Source organism: Rhinoderma darwinii, chromosome 9 (assembly GCF_050947455.1).
Source record: "Rhinoderma darwinii isolate aRhiDar2 chromosome 9, aRhiDar2.hap1, whole genome shotgun sequence".
Lineage (NCBI taxonomy): Eukaryota > Metazoa > Chordata > Amphibia > Anura > Rhinodermatidae > Rhinoderma > Rhinoderma darwinii.
This window is the reverse complement of record NC_134695.1, coordinates 70,098,093-70,115,824: the sequence shown is the minus strand read 5'-3', so window position 1 is coordinate 70,115,824 and position 17,732 is coordinate 70,098,093. Positions and strand designations below refer to the sequence as shown.

Here is a 17,732-nt window from a genome sequence, read left to right as displayed (position 1 = left end):
ATCTTTTGCTTTATTTGCAGGAAAAGCAAATTGTGTTTATCTTGCTGGCTCTTTAAATAGTTTGATGCCATGGCCCAGATGCCGTTTGCTACTATTTTCAGGGAGATGATGGCGGAGCGTGGCTATTCTGCGTAGTCACGCTGGGCCTGGGGCCGGCGTTTTTTGTATAAATCAAACCACGTTCAGTATCGGGAGGAGATTGAGGTTGAAGTCTCCCCATTGTGTGGTGTCCGTGAGCAGCGGTGGGTGCTTGCAGCAGTCGGCCCACGAATAGCAAGTGGTGAGCAGCCATTTTGCTAAGTACTAGGCCTTAATGCCAGATTAACTCCTGCATCAGGGAGGGGCACCCTTGGCCGTGTCTATGGCATTACGATTGTTCTCCAGCCATCTTAGCCCTCCTGAACCGTCTCTAATTGTTGTGCCTCCCATATTGGGAAGAAGTGGTTATACGTGTGGCCGAGGGCACCAATGGCACTGGCTTGAAATAGTTTGAAATTTGAAACTACCTCCTGTCTCTCTACCATTCTTTCTGCAACACCAAACCTTATACCATCCGAAGTCCCCACTTTCTTACACATGGACAGCCCATTTATTTCAAAAGGAACTTTGTAATACTTAATTTCTCCTGTGGTGGCGCTGCAGGGGCAATGAAAACACTTGCCTGGTTCCCCAACAGTTTACAGCTGATCGCTAGGGGTGTCCGCAGCAGGACACCCTGTTATCAGCTTGTTTTCAGGGGGCATTTCTAACAGGGAGGGATTGTCCAAAGAGGAGATCCCCTTTAAGACAGAATCAGATTGACAGTGAAGCGGTGGGTTTCTCTATATGGTGAGCGTCTAGCTATCCCCTTTATACTATTTTAAAAGATTAAGGGATTTTCATCCTGGAGTCGTGGTTGTGGGATTATAACATCAGGAAGGAATCGTCCACTTTTTACCGTATATGAAAAGATTAAAGGATTTTCAGCCGTACGATTTAACAACTGAATAAAACACTTTTCATCTGCTCGGTTTTACCTCATTCACTGACACACAGGACTTTACAAGTTACAATAGGCGACATAGGATCTCCTCTATATTATACAGTAGTATACGAATGAGATGCTGAATTGTTATCAAATCTATTCACCCGTCTGCTTATGATATTTGTATCTGGGAGAGATGGGTGACCACCAATATGGCTGCAGGGTCTGCTACTTGGCAGGTTTAAGTCAATAGAGAAGAATGAGATGAGTAATTAATGTTATTACTACAATACACAGATGAAGTAGATCTGAGTTTGTCACTTGGCACAGCTCATAATGCTACACATTTGTGGTTATCTATCTATCTATCTATCTATCTATCTATCTATCTATCTATCTATCTATCTATCTATCTATCTATCTATCTATCTATCTATCTATCTATCCCCTATCTATCTATCTATCCCCTATCTATCTATCTATCTATCTATCTATCTATCTATCTCTCTCCCATATCTATCTACCTTTATTTCTAATATCTGTCATCTATATCCATTCATCCATTTTTGTGTATGATTAATTCCCAGTATATTTATCTGCATTTTCTACAATTCCTATATTGAGGTTGAAATGCTGAGGGTTAATGTCTTGCTGGTAATCCATAAACAGCAATAATAAATGTCGTTCTAGATCATATCCCCGCCAGCCCTCGCAGCTTCCAGGATTAGTGTTTAATCTTTGCTCCGCTGTCTACATAGTGACTTGGTGCAGCGAGACCAGCAGGTTTGAGATTCTGGGGCCGATGTCATAATCATTGGAAGTGGGATTTAAAATGAAAAAAAAAGTGCCACATCTAGGTCTCTCGTATGGCTCCGCTTCATTAACTTGACAAATTACATCCACGAGCTGAAATAATGTAACCCCTCTGCCAAGTCCAGGCCCAGGGATAATGTACGTCACAGTCCATAAATCTGTATGGATTCTGCTCCCTGACCGCATTTCCTGGATCTTCAGCTTAGAGCAAATAGATGGTGTTTTTAATTAACAGGTTACAAGTCCCATGAGATTGTCAGAGGGCTTCATCCAATTTTCAGATTCATACATTTCCTATAGGAGCTTTCCAACCAATACGTAATGAATTGTTCTGTCATATTCTCTAGTTCATCAGTTTTATTGAATATTTAGAAGAAGTTCTGACAGATACAAAAGAAGTCAACAAGACGTACCCACCGTGCCTCTTACTCATCTTACTAACCGTACGCTAGCACTATGACTACCCGGAGTACCAACCAGGGGCCAATAAAGAAGAAAAGATGATCACCTCCGGGGTGGGGGAGTAGCAACAATTTAAAGAATGGTAATGGTAAGAATGGTTGATGTCCTAAATTACCTGCTGTTCCAATTCTCACCATTCCACAATTGGTTTGGCACTGGCTAAATTTCTCCGTTCTAAATGTCTCCGTTCTTCACCCTTAACCCCTCACAAGAAGGTATGGACTTTACTGGTCGTATTCCCAGGTCACAGTCTCCAGAGTAGTCACTAGTTGGTAGCGGGTATGCAGTTTAGAACATCTGGAGAGAAGTAGAGGTGAAGTCAGGAATGGTACAAGGGGTCTTCACCAGAAGAGCGGCCAGGATGTGACAAACCAGAGGATGAGACAAAGACATGAACAGGAGACAGGTCAAAACCAGGAGATCGGACTACAAATATCAGACGACAAATCCGAAGGAGCAAGACGAAAGCAGAATCCAAGGGCAAGGCTGTGGTCAGAGTTATGGTAAAACACAACAATTTGCTACCGGGACTGATGTCATTATGGCACACCAGTTGCCACAGTACCCCGATGAGCCTGGAAGCGGGGAGCCGCGGCCACGAGCAGGAGGTCATCACTGGATCGAGGAGGGGTCAAGTAAGGTTGCAGTTGCTACGGCAACTTGACGTAGCAGACGGCTAAAGGCAGGGAAGCCATTATCGCCAGTGGGGAATAGTCACTGGAGCGCGGGGATGAGTTAACCTGGTTAGACCAGAAAATACAAGAGAACTCGAGAAAAGATAATGGAGAAGGAAAGAAAGAAAAAAGATGAGAGTTAGGAAATGGGTGGAAAAGTCCATCTAGCCTCATACTTATCAAAGGTTTCCAGACTTTCTCGACTTTCACTAATCTTTTCAATCTAAGCTTGACAACATTTTGTTAATCTTGATTTTCCTAATTTTCTTCTTGACCACTGAAAAGTCTACCATATTCTTTGTTTAAGACCTAGCAGAGATCTGGAACCTATAAAGAGGGGCGATTCTTCAATGCCTCCGAAAGAGAGTTTCTCAAATTGACCGGAGTCATGAAAGATTACTGTGCTTGTCCTAAAAAAATAGTTGTTGTTTTTTGCTAGATCTTTTATTAATTACTTGGAATCTCTGGTTGTCTTGTCTCTATATCAGGCAGAACCATCAAGTCCCCATCATTAAGAGAAATCAGGCCATGCAGATGCTCTGACGAAGAGCGGTTCCCTAGCTTAGATTGGCCCAATCTCCATGGGCGATAAGACCAGCCCATGGCACTCCCTTTCCACAAATGTCAGAAATTATGGAGAGGAGAACAAGTCTGATCCAGATGCCACACTTCTCTCCTATTGGGTTAGGAAAGATGGAAAGTCCAGCACAATGAATGGATTCTGTGCACATCTGTGAGGAATATGTGACTTTTACCATAGTCTTTAGATACCACCTTTCTAACAAGTCATTTCATAACATTTTTGACTTGCTAGCGGTCCGGTCACCTGTAAACATCCAGGAGCAATTACAGCTGTAACAGTAGACCACACAGAAAATGCTGACCAAATATGTTTTTTTCTGGAGTGATAAACCACACTTCTCCCCCTAGAAGACCGATATATGAATCTCATCTTGCCTTAATGCTTAGTGTCAACTGAAAAGTTTAGTGGAGGAAGGATAATGGTCATTTTTCATAGTTTGGCCTCCAAAAAACCACCGTACACTGACATTTTAGAGAATTGTGAGCATCCAAACAGCTTCAAAAAGTTCAAGGAGTTGATTGCATGGAGTCCTGACCTCAAACCTGCTCAACATTTTTGAGGTTGATTGGAACATCATCCAACGTGACTGAATGGACCTGAATCCCGGAAGCCATGTTTCTCAATCTAGTTGAAAGCCTTTCCAGAAATGTTAGGGCTATGCTATCAGCAGGGATAGGGGGGGGGGGACTCCATATTACTGCCCATGGTATTTGAATTGAGATGTAAAAAAACACATATGGAGGAGATATATTCAGAAGAGGGCAGCACATACTTTTAGCCATGTCTCTACTTGGCACAATATTTTCTGTAGGTTGTACAGGTTCTGCTGCTTCTACTTTACATCATTCCTGTGGCAGGAATCTGTCAGATTTGTTCAGATAAGACATTTATGGCTGTTTACTCACTTGTTAAGTTGTTGATGTGTTAATTGCTGTTTTCACGTCTCTGAAGATCTCAGACTTGTCCATACAGGGATCCGGCTCCCAGTAGTGCAATTATGACTTGTTACTCTTCTCCGTATTCCAGGATATATAATTGTATCATTTAATATACAGCTCGTTCTGTGCAGAACTACAATGTAACCAGCTCCATAGGGATGGAGGAGAGGGGGGGGGGTAAATACAGGAATCCACTGGAGATTACTGTCATTGGGGAACCTGAGCTCCCATGTGTCAACATTGTCCCAGGACAAGGACAGAAAAATGTTTGGCTTATAAGAATTTATTTTAAAGAAAAATTAAAGAAGTTGTCTAATGTTTTCAAAAAGGTTCGACTTTTTTTTCCCAGAAGCAGCGCCACATTTGTCTATGGGCTGGGTATTAAATACTGCAATACCAGACCTGACCCATAGACAAAAGTGGCGTTGTCCCCCCTCACCCACTAGCCCTGGCTCTTGTTGTGTGAAGGTGCACTGGGTCAGACCATGTGAAGAGTAGGACCCAGAAAGAGAAGGGCATGGGGCATTTAAAAATTGGGCAATATAGGGGCATAAAGTGATAATTAGTTTTTGGTAATGGTGCAATTCCCTTCCTCTCTATTACTTAAAGGGGTTGTCTCATCTAGGGTATTAGGGCACATGGACATTTATTAGCCAGAGCTGAGAACTGCTGCAAACGGAGGCTCTCACTCTAGCGGACCATGATCGTCCATATAACTATGAGCTGGCCATGGTTGTGTATGTATAATAAATGTGGTCATTTTGTTAGAGCTGGTGCGCATTTTATAACTATCTGTATCTGGTTTTATCCGTTCATTGGTGGGTTGTGCTTTATATACCCACATATCTGTGCCCCTTGGTATAGCCCCCGGAAGAAGCTACGTGCGAAACACGTGTTGGGGTTGATCCTCACATAGTTCTGGTCTGTTTGCCTCCTTAATTGTACCTTTATGTTGTCTGGTTTTTTTTTATATTACTTTGCTTTAGATGGTTTCTATCCATATTGATTGTATTACTTATGTACCAGTCTTTGCATGCACTATTTGCACTTTACTATAGAGGCTGTGGGACCCAACCTATGTGGGGATCCTCTTTCTATGGGTAATGCTACTGCCAATGTACTTATTTTTAATGATTTTGTCTTTCAATAGAATATTGCCTATTTTTCGCTAGTAATGGTTCATATGTGATTTCTTATATAGGTGTTCATATTCGTATATCACACAGTTCATTTGAGTTGCTATATTCATGTATTAGCCCAACTATCTTAGTAGGTGTTAAACAATCTGCAGCGGTAGAGACATTTATCATGTGAGACATTCTAATAAATATGTCTGAGGTGAAACATGACCTGATGTTTTTTGCAGAACTATTATTTATAAGTGCGCTTCTCAGTGTACAGCCCCTGTAATTAATAAATATGGCGTCTGTCGCTGCCTCTCAGGTCTTTGCAGGATGCTGATCGCCTGTCCTGTGTCTCACATCTCCCTGTAGCCATTTACTGGGCCAAGCACAGAGCCACAATTATTTCACCTCACTGACTATGTAGGTTACATGTTTCTATGTAACAGAACCTGTCTGGAACAGATTGACATAAGGGGCCTGAGCGCAGCGTTATGTAACCAGCTCCTAACCAGGTATCACTATGAGCGGCGGGGATGTCTGTGCTGCGGAAAAAAGGAAAAATGTTGCATTTTGTAAATATAAGTAACCAGTTTCAGTATAAGCAGGAACCAGTATAAGTAACCAGTATAAGTAACCAGTATACATAAAGTAACCTATGCAAAACCATAGATGACACCTTGTGATATAGCCCGGAGCTCAGCTCACTGATTGAATCCTATGAAGCTCTCCCTAACGCCCCATGCACATGACCGTAGATTTCGTCCGTAATTACGGACCCGTTCATTTCTATGGCCGACGGACACATTCCTGTATATTTGCGGGAATCCTATCTATCTATCTATCTATCTATCTATCTATCTATCTATCTATCTATCTATCTATCTATATATATCTCTCCCATATCTATCTATCTATCTATCTATCTATCTATCTATCTATCTATCTATCTATCTATCTATCTATCTATCTATCTATCTATCTATCTATCTATCTATCTATCTATCTATCTATCTATCTATCTATATCTCTCCCATATCTATCTATCTATCTATCTATCTATATCTCTCCCATATCTATCTATCTATCTATCTATCTATCTATCTATCTATCTATCTATCTATCTATCTATCTATCTATCTATCTATCTATCTATCTATCTATCTATCTATCTATCTATCTATATCTCTCCCATATCTATCTATCTATCTCTCTCCCATATCTATCTATCTATCTATCTATCTATCTATCTATCTATCTATCTATCTATCTATCTATCTATCTATCTATCTATCTATCTATCTATCTATCTATCTATCTCTCTCCCATATCTATCTATCTATCTCCCATATCTATCTATCTTTATTTCTAATATCTGTTATCTATATCCATTCATCCATTTTTGTGTATGATTAATTCCCAGTATATTATCTACAATTCCTATATTGAGGTTGAAATGCTGAGGGTTAATGTCTTGCTGGTAATCCATAAACAGCAATAATAAATGTCGTTCTAGATCATATCCCCGCCTGCCCTCGCAGCTTCCAGGATTAGTGTTTAATCTTTGCTCCACTGTCTACAAATATACAACTTTTTAGCATTTCCTCTGTTTTATGCTGGTTTCGCCCCTTTTTAGAGATCTCCTATTGGAGAATACACATTGACTGTACCTCAGTACAGGGAATAGTAGATTTATGGCTCCTGATATGTGACTAATAAAGGTGACATGTGAGGGAGTCTTCCAGGCCGCCATAGCTGCAGGTGTTGATATTCTTGATGCAGCAGAAATCGTGCAATTAGTAAATCAGAGCATATGCTAGTCTACAGTCATGAGGCTGCTTGGCCGGGATTTGGGTCCATATGGGGATCCACTTCTATCTTGTTCTATTTAGACTTATTTATGTGACAAGAGGAGCATCAGCCGATTAGAATAACACATTATAGAACTGCTGGTTCCAGCACCGACTCCATATCCTGCTCATTATACAGCAGGAGGGAAATATTAGAAAACAAGCTTTTTATATAAGTAAATGTATACTAATGAGAAAATGAATGATTTGTGACCAGCTATATGCAAGCTTCAAACATTTGCAGGCCGATCAAAAGACCCATAGTGCATGGAGAATGCGGGCACTTGGGTGACAGAGTAACAGTGGGACCCCCGTCTACCCTACCCTCAGCTTGACAAGTCTAGAGCACATTTACAGAGACTGGCATTGGCACCCCCAAGCCAAGTGTGCCCTGGCGTCTTCCTAAGTTTGCCTGGTGCTACTGCCAGCCCTGAAAAAATGGCACAGGTAAATAAAAAGCAAATACTGAGAATTAATGGGGATTTCCGACCCTTAAGAATAATGGCCAATGTGCTTCAAATGTCTATAACAAATTGTAATATTTTTGTCATTTATAGGGTAACTAAACGTTCAACAAACTTCTGACGAGTCATAGTGACATTTCAGAAGTTTTGATTGGTGGGGGTCGGAGCACTGAGACCCCCACCAATCGCTAAATTGAAGCGGCGGAAATGCTCATGCGAGCGCTCAGCCGCTTCGTTTCTGTTCAGCTTTTTCCGGAAATCAATGTAGCGGAGTACAGGCTCCATAGAAAGTCTATGAGCCCGTACTCTGATACATCGGCTTTCCGGAAAAAGCAGAACAGAAACGAAGCGGCTGATCACTCACATGATCGCTTCTGCCGCATCGTTTTAGCGATTGGTGGGGGTCTCAGTGCTCAGACCCCCACCAATCAAAACTTCTGTCAGAAGTTTGTTGATTGTTTAGTTACCCTTTAAATTCTACTGTAGATCTGAAGTATCAAACAAGATCAGTACAGGACAAGTAATATAATGTATGTACACAGTGACTCCACCAGCAGAATAGTGAGTGCAGCTCTGGAATCTAATACAGGATATAACTCAGGATCAGTACAGGACAAGTAATATAATGTATGTACACAGTGACTCCACCAGCAGAATAGTGAGTGCAGCTCTGGAGTATAATACAGGATGTAACTCAGGATCAGTAAAGGATAAGTAATGTAATGTATGTACACAGTGACTGCACCAGCAGAATAGTGAGTGCAGCTCTGGAGTATAATACAGGATGTAACACAGGATCAGTACAGGATAAGTAATGTAATGTATGTACACAGTGACTCCACCAGCAGAATAGTGAGTGCAGCTCTGGAGTATAATACAGGATATAACTCAGAATCCGTACAGGATAAGTAATGTAATGTATGTACACAGTGACTCCACCAGCAGAATAGTGAGTGCAGCTCTGGAGTATAATACAGGATGTAACTCAGGATCAGTACAGGATAAGTAATGTAATGTATGTACACAGTGACTCCACCAGCAGAATAGTGAGTGCAGCTCTGGAGTATAATACAAGATGTAACTCAGGATCAGTACAGGATAAATAATGTATGTACACAGTGACTCCACCAGCAGAATAGTGAGTGCAGCCCTGGAGTATAATACAGGATGTAACTCAGGATCAGTACAGGATAAGTAATGTATGTACACAGTGACTCCCCCAGCAGAATAGTGAGTGCAGCTCTGGAGTATAATACAGGATATAACTCAGGATCAGTACAGGATAAGTAATGTAATGTTTGTACACAGTTACTCCACCAGCAGAATAGTGAGTGCAGCTCTGGAGTATAATACAGGATATAACTCAGGATCAGTACAGGATAAGTAATGTAATGTATGTACACAGTGACTTCACCAGCAGAATAGTGAGTGCAGCCCTGGAGTATAATACAGGATGTAACTCAGGATCAGTACAGGATAAGTAATGTAATGTATGTACACAGTGACTCCACCAGCAGAATAGTGAGTGCAGCTCTGGAGTATAATACAGGATGTAACGCAGGATCAGTACAGGATAAATAATGTATGTACACAGTGACTCCACCAGCAGAATAGTGAGTGCAGCCCTGGAGTATAATACAGGATGTAACTCAGGACCAGTACAGGATAAATAATGTAATGTATGTACACAGTGACTCCACCAGCAGAATAGTGAGCGCAGCTCTGGAGTATAATACGGGATAGGTAATGTAATGAATGTACACAGTGACTCCACCAGCAGAGTAGTGAATGCAGCTCTGGAGCTTAATACAGTATACTCATGATCAGCACTAGATAATGTAATGTATTTACCAAATGGCTCAATTTTTCTTCATGTAGATTATATCTAGTTGTTTGAATACAAATGGTGTCTCTCTAAAATTCCTTTAACATTTTCTTCAAATTAGCTCAAACGCTTTACTTTTAAGGAGAATTCTAAGTTGGATAATTCATGAAAAAACAATTGTGACTCATCCAAAAGTTTTTCTCTGCCGGAAACCTTTTACCCATAATGCATCTCAACTACAACTGACTTGTGTGACAGCGGCCAATGACGTATGTGGCTCTCACGTGACACCCACACATTCCCGCGGGTCAGTATAAGATCAATGTCTGTCAGCACCCTCATGGCATTGCACTGACAAACTGACTACTCTGCACTGCATGGGCACAGACTGAGGTTTCGTTAGAAACTCAACTTTTTAGTAAATATGTGGCTGCTGCTCAAGGTCTAAATTTAGAGGCTTTTTATAAGCAATAATCTGGTGTCGGCGAAGCTGCGCAGTCATTTATATTAGTCATAGGAGAAATGTGGATTGTTACTATATTCAGCAGTTGGGTCTAAGTGTTCTGAGCTGCAAATCGTATATATTCTCCAGAACAATATAATCATAGATTACGTGTCGACTGCTGCAATTAATGGCTCTGTAGGTTGAGTCTGGAGGCTGAGGCCAATGTTGATGGATTATAGTGCTCTCTATATAATGATGTTGGCGATTGTTTGCGGAATATTTTTTTTATATATGTTTTTTGCAGTTATTTTCCAGTTTGTTTCTACTGAGCGCAATGTGGAAAAAGTGTTGCTAACTTATCTATGAGGTAACAAGGTTATATGCTGTTGACTGATCTTATTATGGCCTCATTTGTAATACTTGTGCAGTTAATACACCTGTAGTTCAGCTTAACATAGCCTGATTGAAACTGTTAAATTGGGAAAATGTGCTAATATGATGGTTTACTAGCCACAATTTTTCTATTACGGCACTTCCCAAGCACAGACCCATATTTTACAAAAGGAAATAAGAGAAATTTGCTGGCGAGCAGGAAATCCGTTTCATTTAAAGTCCCAAATAGAGACACATAACAAGGAAAGATCTGCCAATATCAGCTTGTTGATGGTTTCCATAAAGCAAGAGATTTTTCCCCCCACTCTGCACATCTTAAAAATTGACTTTAAAGAGGCTCTGTCACCAGATTCTCGAATCCCTATCTCCTATTGCATGTGATCGGCGCTGCAATGTAGATTAGCAGTAACGTGTTGTTTTTTTTTTGAAAAACGCTCATTTTTGGCCAAGTTATGAGCTATTTTATATATATATATATGCAAATGAGCTTTGAAATGGACAACTGGGCGTGTTTTTTTTCGTATGTCCAACTGGGCGTGTATTGTGTATTTAACTGGGCGTGTTTACTTGTTTTAGTAACTGGGCGTTGTGAATAGAAGTGTATGATGCTGACGAATCAGTGACCAATCAGCATCATGCACTCCTCTCCATTCATTTACACAGCAGCATCACGTTCTTACTAGAACGATGTGCAGCCACATACACAAGTGTCCTGATAATGAATATACATGACCTCCAGCCTAGACATCATGTGTATTCAGAATTCTGACACTTCTGAATCTTTTCTGTGAGATTCCAGCAAACCACGCGTAATTTCGCGAGATTACGAGGTAAACGAGATTTTGTTTCCCTTGCTGGAAATCTCACAGAAAAGATTCAGAAGTGTCAGGATTCTCAATACACATGACGTCCTGGCTGGAGGTCATGTGTATTCATTATCAGGACACTTGTGTATGTGGCTGCACATCGTTCTAGTAAGAACGCGATGCTGCTGTGTAAATGAATGGAGAGGAGTGCATGATGCTGATTGGTCACTGATTCGTCAGCATCATACACTTCTATTCACAACGCCCAGTTAGTAAAACAAGTAAACACGCCCAGTTAAAAACACAATACACGCCCAGTTGGACAGAATGAAAAAAACAAAACGCCCAGTTGTCCATTTCAAAGCTCATTTGCATATATATAAAATAGCTCATAACTTGGCCAAAAATGAACGTTTTAAAAAAAACAAAACACGTTACTGTTCTCTACATTGCAGCGCCGATCACATGCAATAGGAGATAGGGATTTGAGAATCTGGTGACAGAGCCTCTTTAAGACAAATGAAAACAGCAGGAAATGAATATGTATTACAAATCTCCTGGAAGTTTTTTCTTTGCCGAGTACATGACTGATCGTGATCTCACGGGTGCATCTTGTGAATAACGTAATTTCCCACACTTGCCTTTTAAGGGTAACCTTATTTACAATTTGTATTTTCAGAAAACCTCTCCAGCGCACAACATGAAGGAGGAGAACTTCCTCCGGCGCAGATTTTCCTTGTGTCCAACCGCCATTACACCTCAGAAGAACGACAGTACCAAGCTGACCCGTAACTTGTCGTTTGGAGCTGATCATGATATGAATGCTCTTAATACAGGTGGGTATTGTCCTGTTAGTGGGGTGCTCCAGTAGTATATGAAGTAACCTGTTGCTCCCAGATAATTGGATCAATTAGGCTTTGAGTGCAACGTAGAAAATAAATGTGTTGTTACCTGGAAAGCAACAAGCTGGCTAGCTGCTGTTGACGGATCTTATTGTGGCCTTATGTTTATGCTAATTATGGCTCTTTCATGGACATCGTCTGATCTTTTTTTTTTTTATTGTTCTTCTACAGGAAAAGATACAGAACACAACAGTTCATCAATTGTGAAGGATGAAGCTCCGCTGACTCCAAATGCTGCTAGTAAGGTACCAGAGATGTGTATTGATAAGCATGTAGCTATGGCATGTACACAAGAGACATTATGGGATGGTCAATATTCACCTAAGAAACCCTGTGCCTCATACCTCTCAGCCTGATTATTTTTGTGATGTAAGTTAGGAACTAAGGCAAAAGAGATAGGGGCCAAGAAGCTCTTATTTCGACTCCCACTTATCTTAAAAGGTTCTGGAGTACCAACTTTCAAACTCATATTTTCCCCGACCCTACATACCCCTATATTACCAGCATCACACACAATAACAGGCTCCGCTACATTTATATGAATTTCCACCTTGTAGGATAGATTCCCCTTCATACAGTTGCACCCAAGATGGATAAGTAGTAACCAGCTCGGCAAGTGTATCGTAACAAGTGGGTTAAAAGCTTATCGTCTACCCAAGGGATACAGCCAAATCCAAGGTGTGTAAACATTGACCCTCTACTAATCCCCCCCCCCCCCCTCCTCGTGTCCATGAGATTTCGTTTCCTGCCCCTGGAGGACTAGTGGCTAAACCTATAAACCCTGGTAATCTAGTGGACAGTGCCCAGTTGCACTTACCTGTTGCAATGAATGCAGCTCTTCTCCCTTCTCCACACCCATAACAGATATGCTGCAAACACTAGCACAGCCCTATCTCAAATGGATTTTCCATGTTTTAAGAGGGTAGTTCCGGATATGAGAGAAGTAAAGTTTTTTTTAGTAACTAGAACTACACTAAGATTAGGGTGTTATGGGCTTAAAAAATATACAAAATAATAAACCTTGTCGGCCTATCAATTCTGTCCCTTTCCTGTGTCGCCGCTCTCCGGTCCCGTTTGTTTATAAATGTGATGATTAAATGTGAAATATGATGTCATGTGACTGCAATGACCAATCAGTGCCGACTGTGGGAAATTTCACCAATAGCAATGGCATAGCGTGGTAATAGCGTGAGAATGGAATTGTTAACATAAGTATATTACAAGGTGTATCATTTTTGTATTTTATAGGGGTTGTATGAGATTTGAGGGGAGGGTCTGCTTTTTTCTTTCCCAGAAACAGCGCCACTTTTGTCTATATGGCTGTGTCTGGTATTGCAGCTCAGCCACATTACAGTGAATACCAAATATAACCTATGGACAAGAATGATGCTGTTTGTAGACAAAAAAAACATAACAGACCCCTTTTTCGTGTAATGTCTTTTAAGCCCTTAAAACCCTATTCTTAAAGGAGTTGTATGACATTAGAAAAATACGACTGCTTCTACTTTTTTCCAGAAACAGCGCCACTCTTGTCCATGGATTTTATCAGGCATTCAATGTAATTGGGTTGAGCTGTAATACCAGACACAGCCTATGTACAAGTGTGGCGCTGTTTTAGACTTTTTCTTTAACCTTGTACAGCCCATTTCAAATCTAGTATCCCCTTTAATTGCTTGGACGCATTATCATGGATATTATTCCAGCCCAGATAACTGGCTGCCTCCTTTGTGTCCTGGCAAACGGAATACATGAAACATCCTTCCAAATTTTGAGGCGCAATAAACGGCACTATAAGGAAATGTTACCGTAATGGCCGGGTTTAATAAAGCTCTGAAAGCTCAGGGTCCGGCCTCATCGTGGAGACTGCAGCAGAATCTGTTTTAGCACTGAATGTTCCAGGTCCTGAGTGTAAATAATTCATGTCAGTGTCTCTGCAGTAAACATACTGTACATAACCCAGCGCCGTGCCCATGCATTATTCATAGCCACAACTTCCAGCCTGGAAAAAATGCTAATTAACCGCATTGTCAATAAATGCTACATTGTATTATTATTACGTTTTACTCATAAGGATAAAATATTGATAGTAGTGGTGAGACTGGCACAATTCTCATATTAAAGTGTCCTCTGTTCTGCTGCAGCGCGTGCCTGAGCATTATAAATGCATAGTCCCAATTTTCTGATTCAACTTCACGATCTTTTCCTTTATGGCTGGAAAGTAAATTTATATTTATGTTCTGTGGTTTAAGACCCTGTTCACATCACATCTGTGATGTACGTTTAGCTGCGTTGCGAAAGCTCCCAGTGTACAGCTAAACGTGTCCATAGGACTCCATTAGCCTAATTGAGGCCAAAAGAGCTTCCTTTTGGCCTCTGTCGGGCTGGTATACGTCAGTATACCTTTTTCTTTTGAAGGATGGAATAGCGTAGTAGACTAAACTTTTTCCATGTGGCCGAATCCCGCAAAAAAAATATACCACGTGGAATACATGTTCTGTTTTTTTAAAACATGGAAGCTTATGAATGACGCTATATGTTTAACGTACATGTCATGGGCTTTTCTAAAGCCTTTGATGACATATTATTCTATGGGTGATGGATGCATTAAACAGATATAATCGGTCACCCATAATCTATAATGGTATCCATGTAATGTATAGGTCAAGAACAGGGTCATAAGAGCACATGATGTATATGTTAAACATCCCATAATAGACTATGGGTGATGGATGCCAATGCACGTTTAACGTATACGTCCGGAGCTTTTTCCCAGCGTATAGGTTAAACGTAGGCAGAAAACATGAAGAGGATTTCTATATCTCCCATCATGGTGCCCCCATGGTGTACCGTCCCTGTGATATAATCTCTATGCATTCACATGTGTAGCACATCTATGTCACATGACCACATGGATATAATTGTGATGCGCTCAGAACACCCTCTATAGTCACTTCACAGAATGTTTCCCACTCTGGAGGACCCGGCCAGCCATGTATTACAGAGTCACCCATTCATTTGAATGGGCAGCATGTAATACTACATTTGCCCTGCAGGGGACGCTGCAGGGACTTAAGTAGTTTCTCCTGGTGAAAGCAGCTGATCACTAGCGATTAGAAATTCCTAACATGTTGATAACAGAGGTCCAGTAATTTTGACAAAGGGTTATCTAGTTGGTACATCCCCTTTTCACTAAGCTGTCGGCTTTTCTCCCTCCAGCGATCCACTGTTATCATCGGTGGAAGCCGCTTCCAGCCTCCTCAAATGGCCGCGGAATGGTCATCCATGTAATGCATGGGCATGCTAAGTCTGCGAGTGCGGCTTTCTATTCTGGCTCATAGAAGGGGAGCCCAAGTGGGGGACCCCGTCTGTGACATCTATATGTTCCTAATAGGCTTAATTGTGTCATTGTATCCATTGAAGTATCTTCTTTAGTTCATTAGTTTATAATCTTTCTGTGATTGCTGTAATGAAAATGAGCTAACATGAACAAGCACAGCTGCAGTGTAAAGCAAGGGGGACGAGAAAGCAGCTGTAGGTGAAATTCAGACTACAGGGCACCTCAGACGCCATTAGACATCAGCTTTACACGGTTCCTGTGCTTTCCCTCTTTTTATGATGCCTGCAGATCTCCATTTGTGAAATTCCTTCTTATGTGTTATAATGGAGATTCTCGGTTTGCTAATTTTCCTAGATCATCCCAGAACTTATTAAAAATCAGTCAAAACTTGAAACTGCAGAACCCCGGCTACTGTAACAGAGAGAACAATTTCATAATTAGCTTTCAATTACAATTTCCCTGGTATTAATTTGTGAAGTCGTGTTAAAAATGGCGCTATTTCGGGGTAATTACCTCTGTCTGGACGACTGCACCTGGAAAACTATTGTGAAAATCCAAATGACGAGAACTGCAAACCGGCAGCATGAGAATGTAACTGCTGTACATAATACTAGGAGCTTATAATGGACTGGGAGGCAGGAGACGAATAAAAACCATGGAGATAAAAGCCGGAGAATTCTAGAATGATGTAACCCTCATCATTGTATATTCGTTAACCAGAGGCCGGCATTTTCCAGGTCTGGGTAGTTTTTCATCGTGCTGACCCTCCTCCCACCTTTTAACATTATTTTTAGGTCCAACATTCTGTGCGGATTAATTTCTTAATAGTAAGGAGCTCCATTTTTCTGGTGAAAAGCTCTAAATTTCCTGCATAGACAGAAGTGATACAATTCTGACTGCCTGCAGCCACCACTAGGGGGAGCTTACTGAAGTCATTAATTATTGAGTTTGATGGGACGGCCCCATCTCCATATTTGATATTGCAAACAATGGGGAAAAATTGGCCATATTGCTCTTCTCTCCTGCATAGAATAGGAACGGGGGCAAACAAGCAGTGGGCCGTTAAAGAGGACCAGTCACCTCTCCTGACATGTCTATTTTTAGTGAATACTTGTATTCCACAAGAAATAACAATTCTGGAGCATATTTTGATAGAACTCTACATTGTGCTATTCCTCTGTTATTCCTCCTAAAAATGTATGTATTGGGTGTTACAGTTGGGGGTGTGTCCCTAGACAGACGGACACTGTCCAATCAGTGCTGGCAGAGTGAGACTGTAAGGACACGCCCCTTTAACAAGGGGAATGACAACACCCAGTTGTCAATTTATTCATAAATATCTAGGAGGAGTAATAGAGGAACGGCACAACACAAATTACTAATAAAATATGTTCCAGAATTGTTATTTCATGGGGAAAACAAGTATTTACTAAAAATAAATATATCAGGAGAGGTGACCAATCCTCTTTAATGCCCCTAATGGGTGGTGTTGCGAACCAGACTAGAAACGAGGAACCTGTCAGCACTTTGCTGAGACACACTCCTATCAGTTTAGGCCTCATGCACACGACCATAATTTTTATCCGCAATAACGGATCCGTATATTTACCGGGCCGTAGAAATGACCCGCAAAAAATAGGACATGTCCTATTTTTTTACATTTACGGACTGTGCTTCTATACTTTATAATGGGAGCGTGGCCTGAAAATGCTGGTGGCACTCCGCGTCTATCCGTGCAGTAATCATAGACCATGCACACGGCTATGGCTGTGTGCATGAGGCCTTAGTCGAAGTGCTCTAATTCTGCATGGGAGAACACCACAGCATTGTGGGAGATTAGACTGTGCCTAGTGTAAGCACTACATCTCCCACAATGCACGAAAGCAGTGCACCCAGAGCCCAAACCAGCCGTGAGTGAGATGTGCGGTCATACGGCCGGAGATTTAGATTCTGTATGATACTGCTGCATTATGTATGAAGTTTTGGTTGTGACTGGTCTAGAAGATATGATCTAATGTAACTAAATGTGTACATTTCTACTTGGAACTGTATCATAGTTATACAATATTCCCGACTATAAGCCACGGATGACGGGACTGTGACCCCATGCAGCAGATACATTGATTAATTCTACATCTATATTAAAGAGTCTTTT

At 41.2% G+C, this 17,732-nt stretch overlaps 1 protein-coding gene across 3 annotated transcripts in view; it reads left to right on the top strand.

Moving 5' to 3' along the window:
* OSBPL5 (oxysterol binding protein like 5) overlaps positions 1 to 17,732 on the top strand; it is a 98,121-nt gene that overhangs the window by 37,896 nt on the left and 42,493 nt on the right. For 2 of the 3 annotated variants that reach the window (XM_075838068.1, XM_075838069.1), the window contains exons 2-3: positions 12,018 to 12,174; positions 12,412 to 12,485. In XM_075838068.1, coding sequence (XP_075694183.1) covers positions 12,018 to 12,174; positions 12,412 to 12,485 — 231 coding nt within the window. Of the gene's footprint in view, positions 1 to 12,017; positions 12,175 to 12,411; positions 12,486 to 17,732 lie in introns of those variants that run through there. The other variant, XM_075838070.1, reaches the window with a different exon arrangement.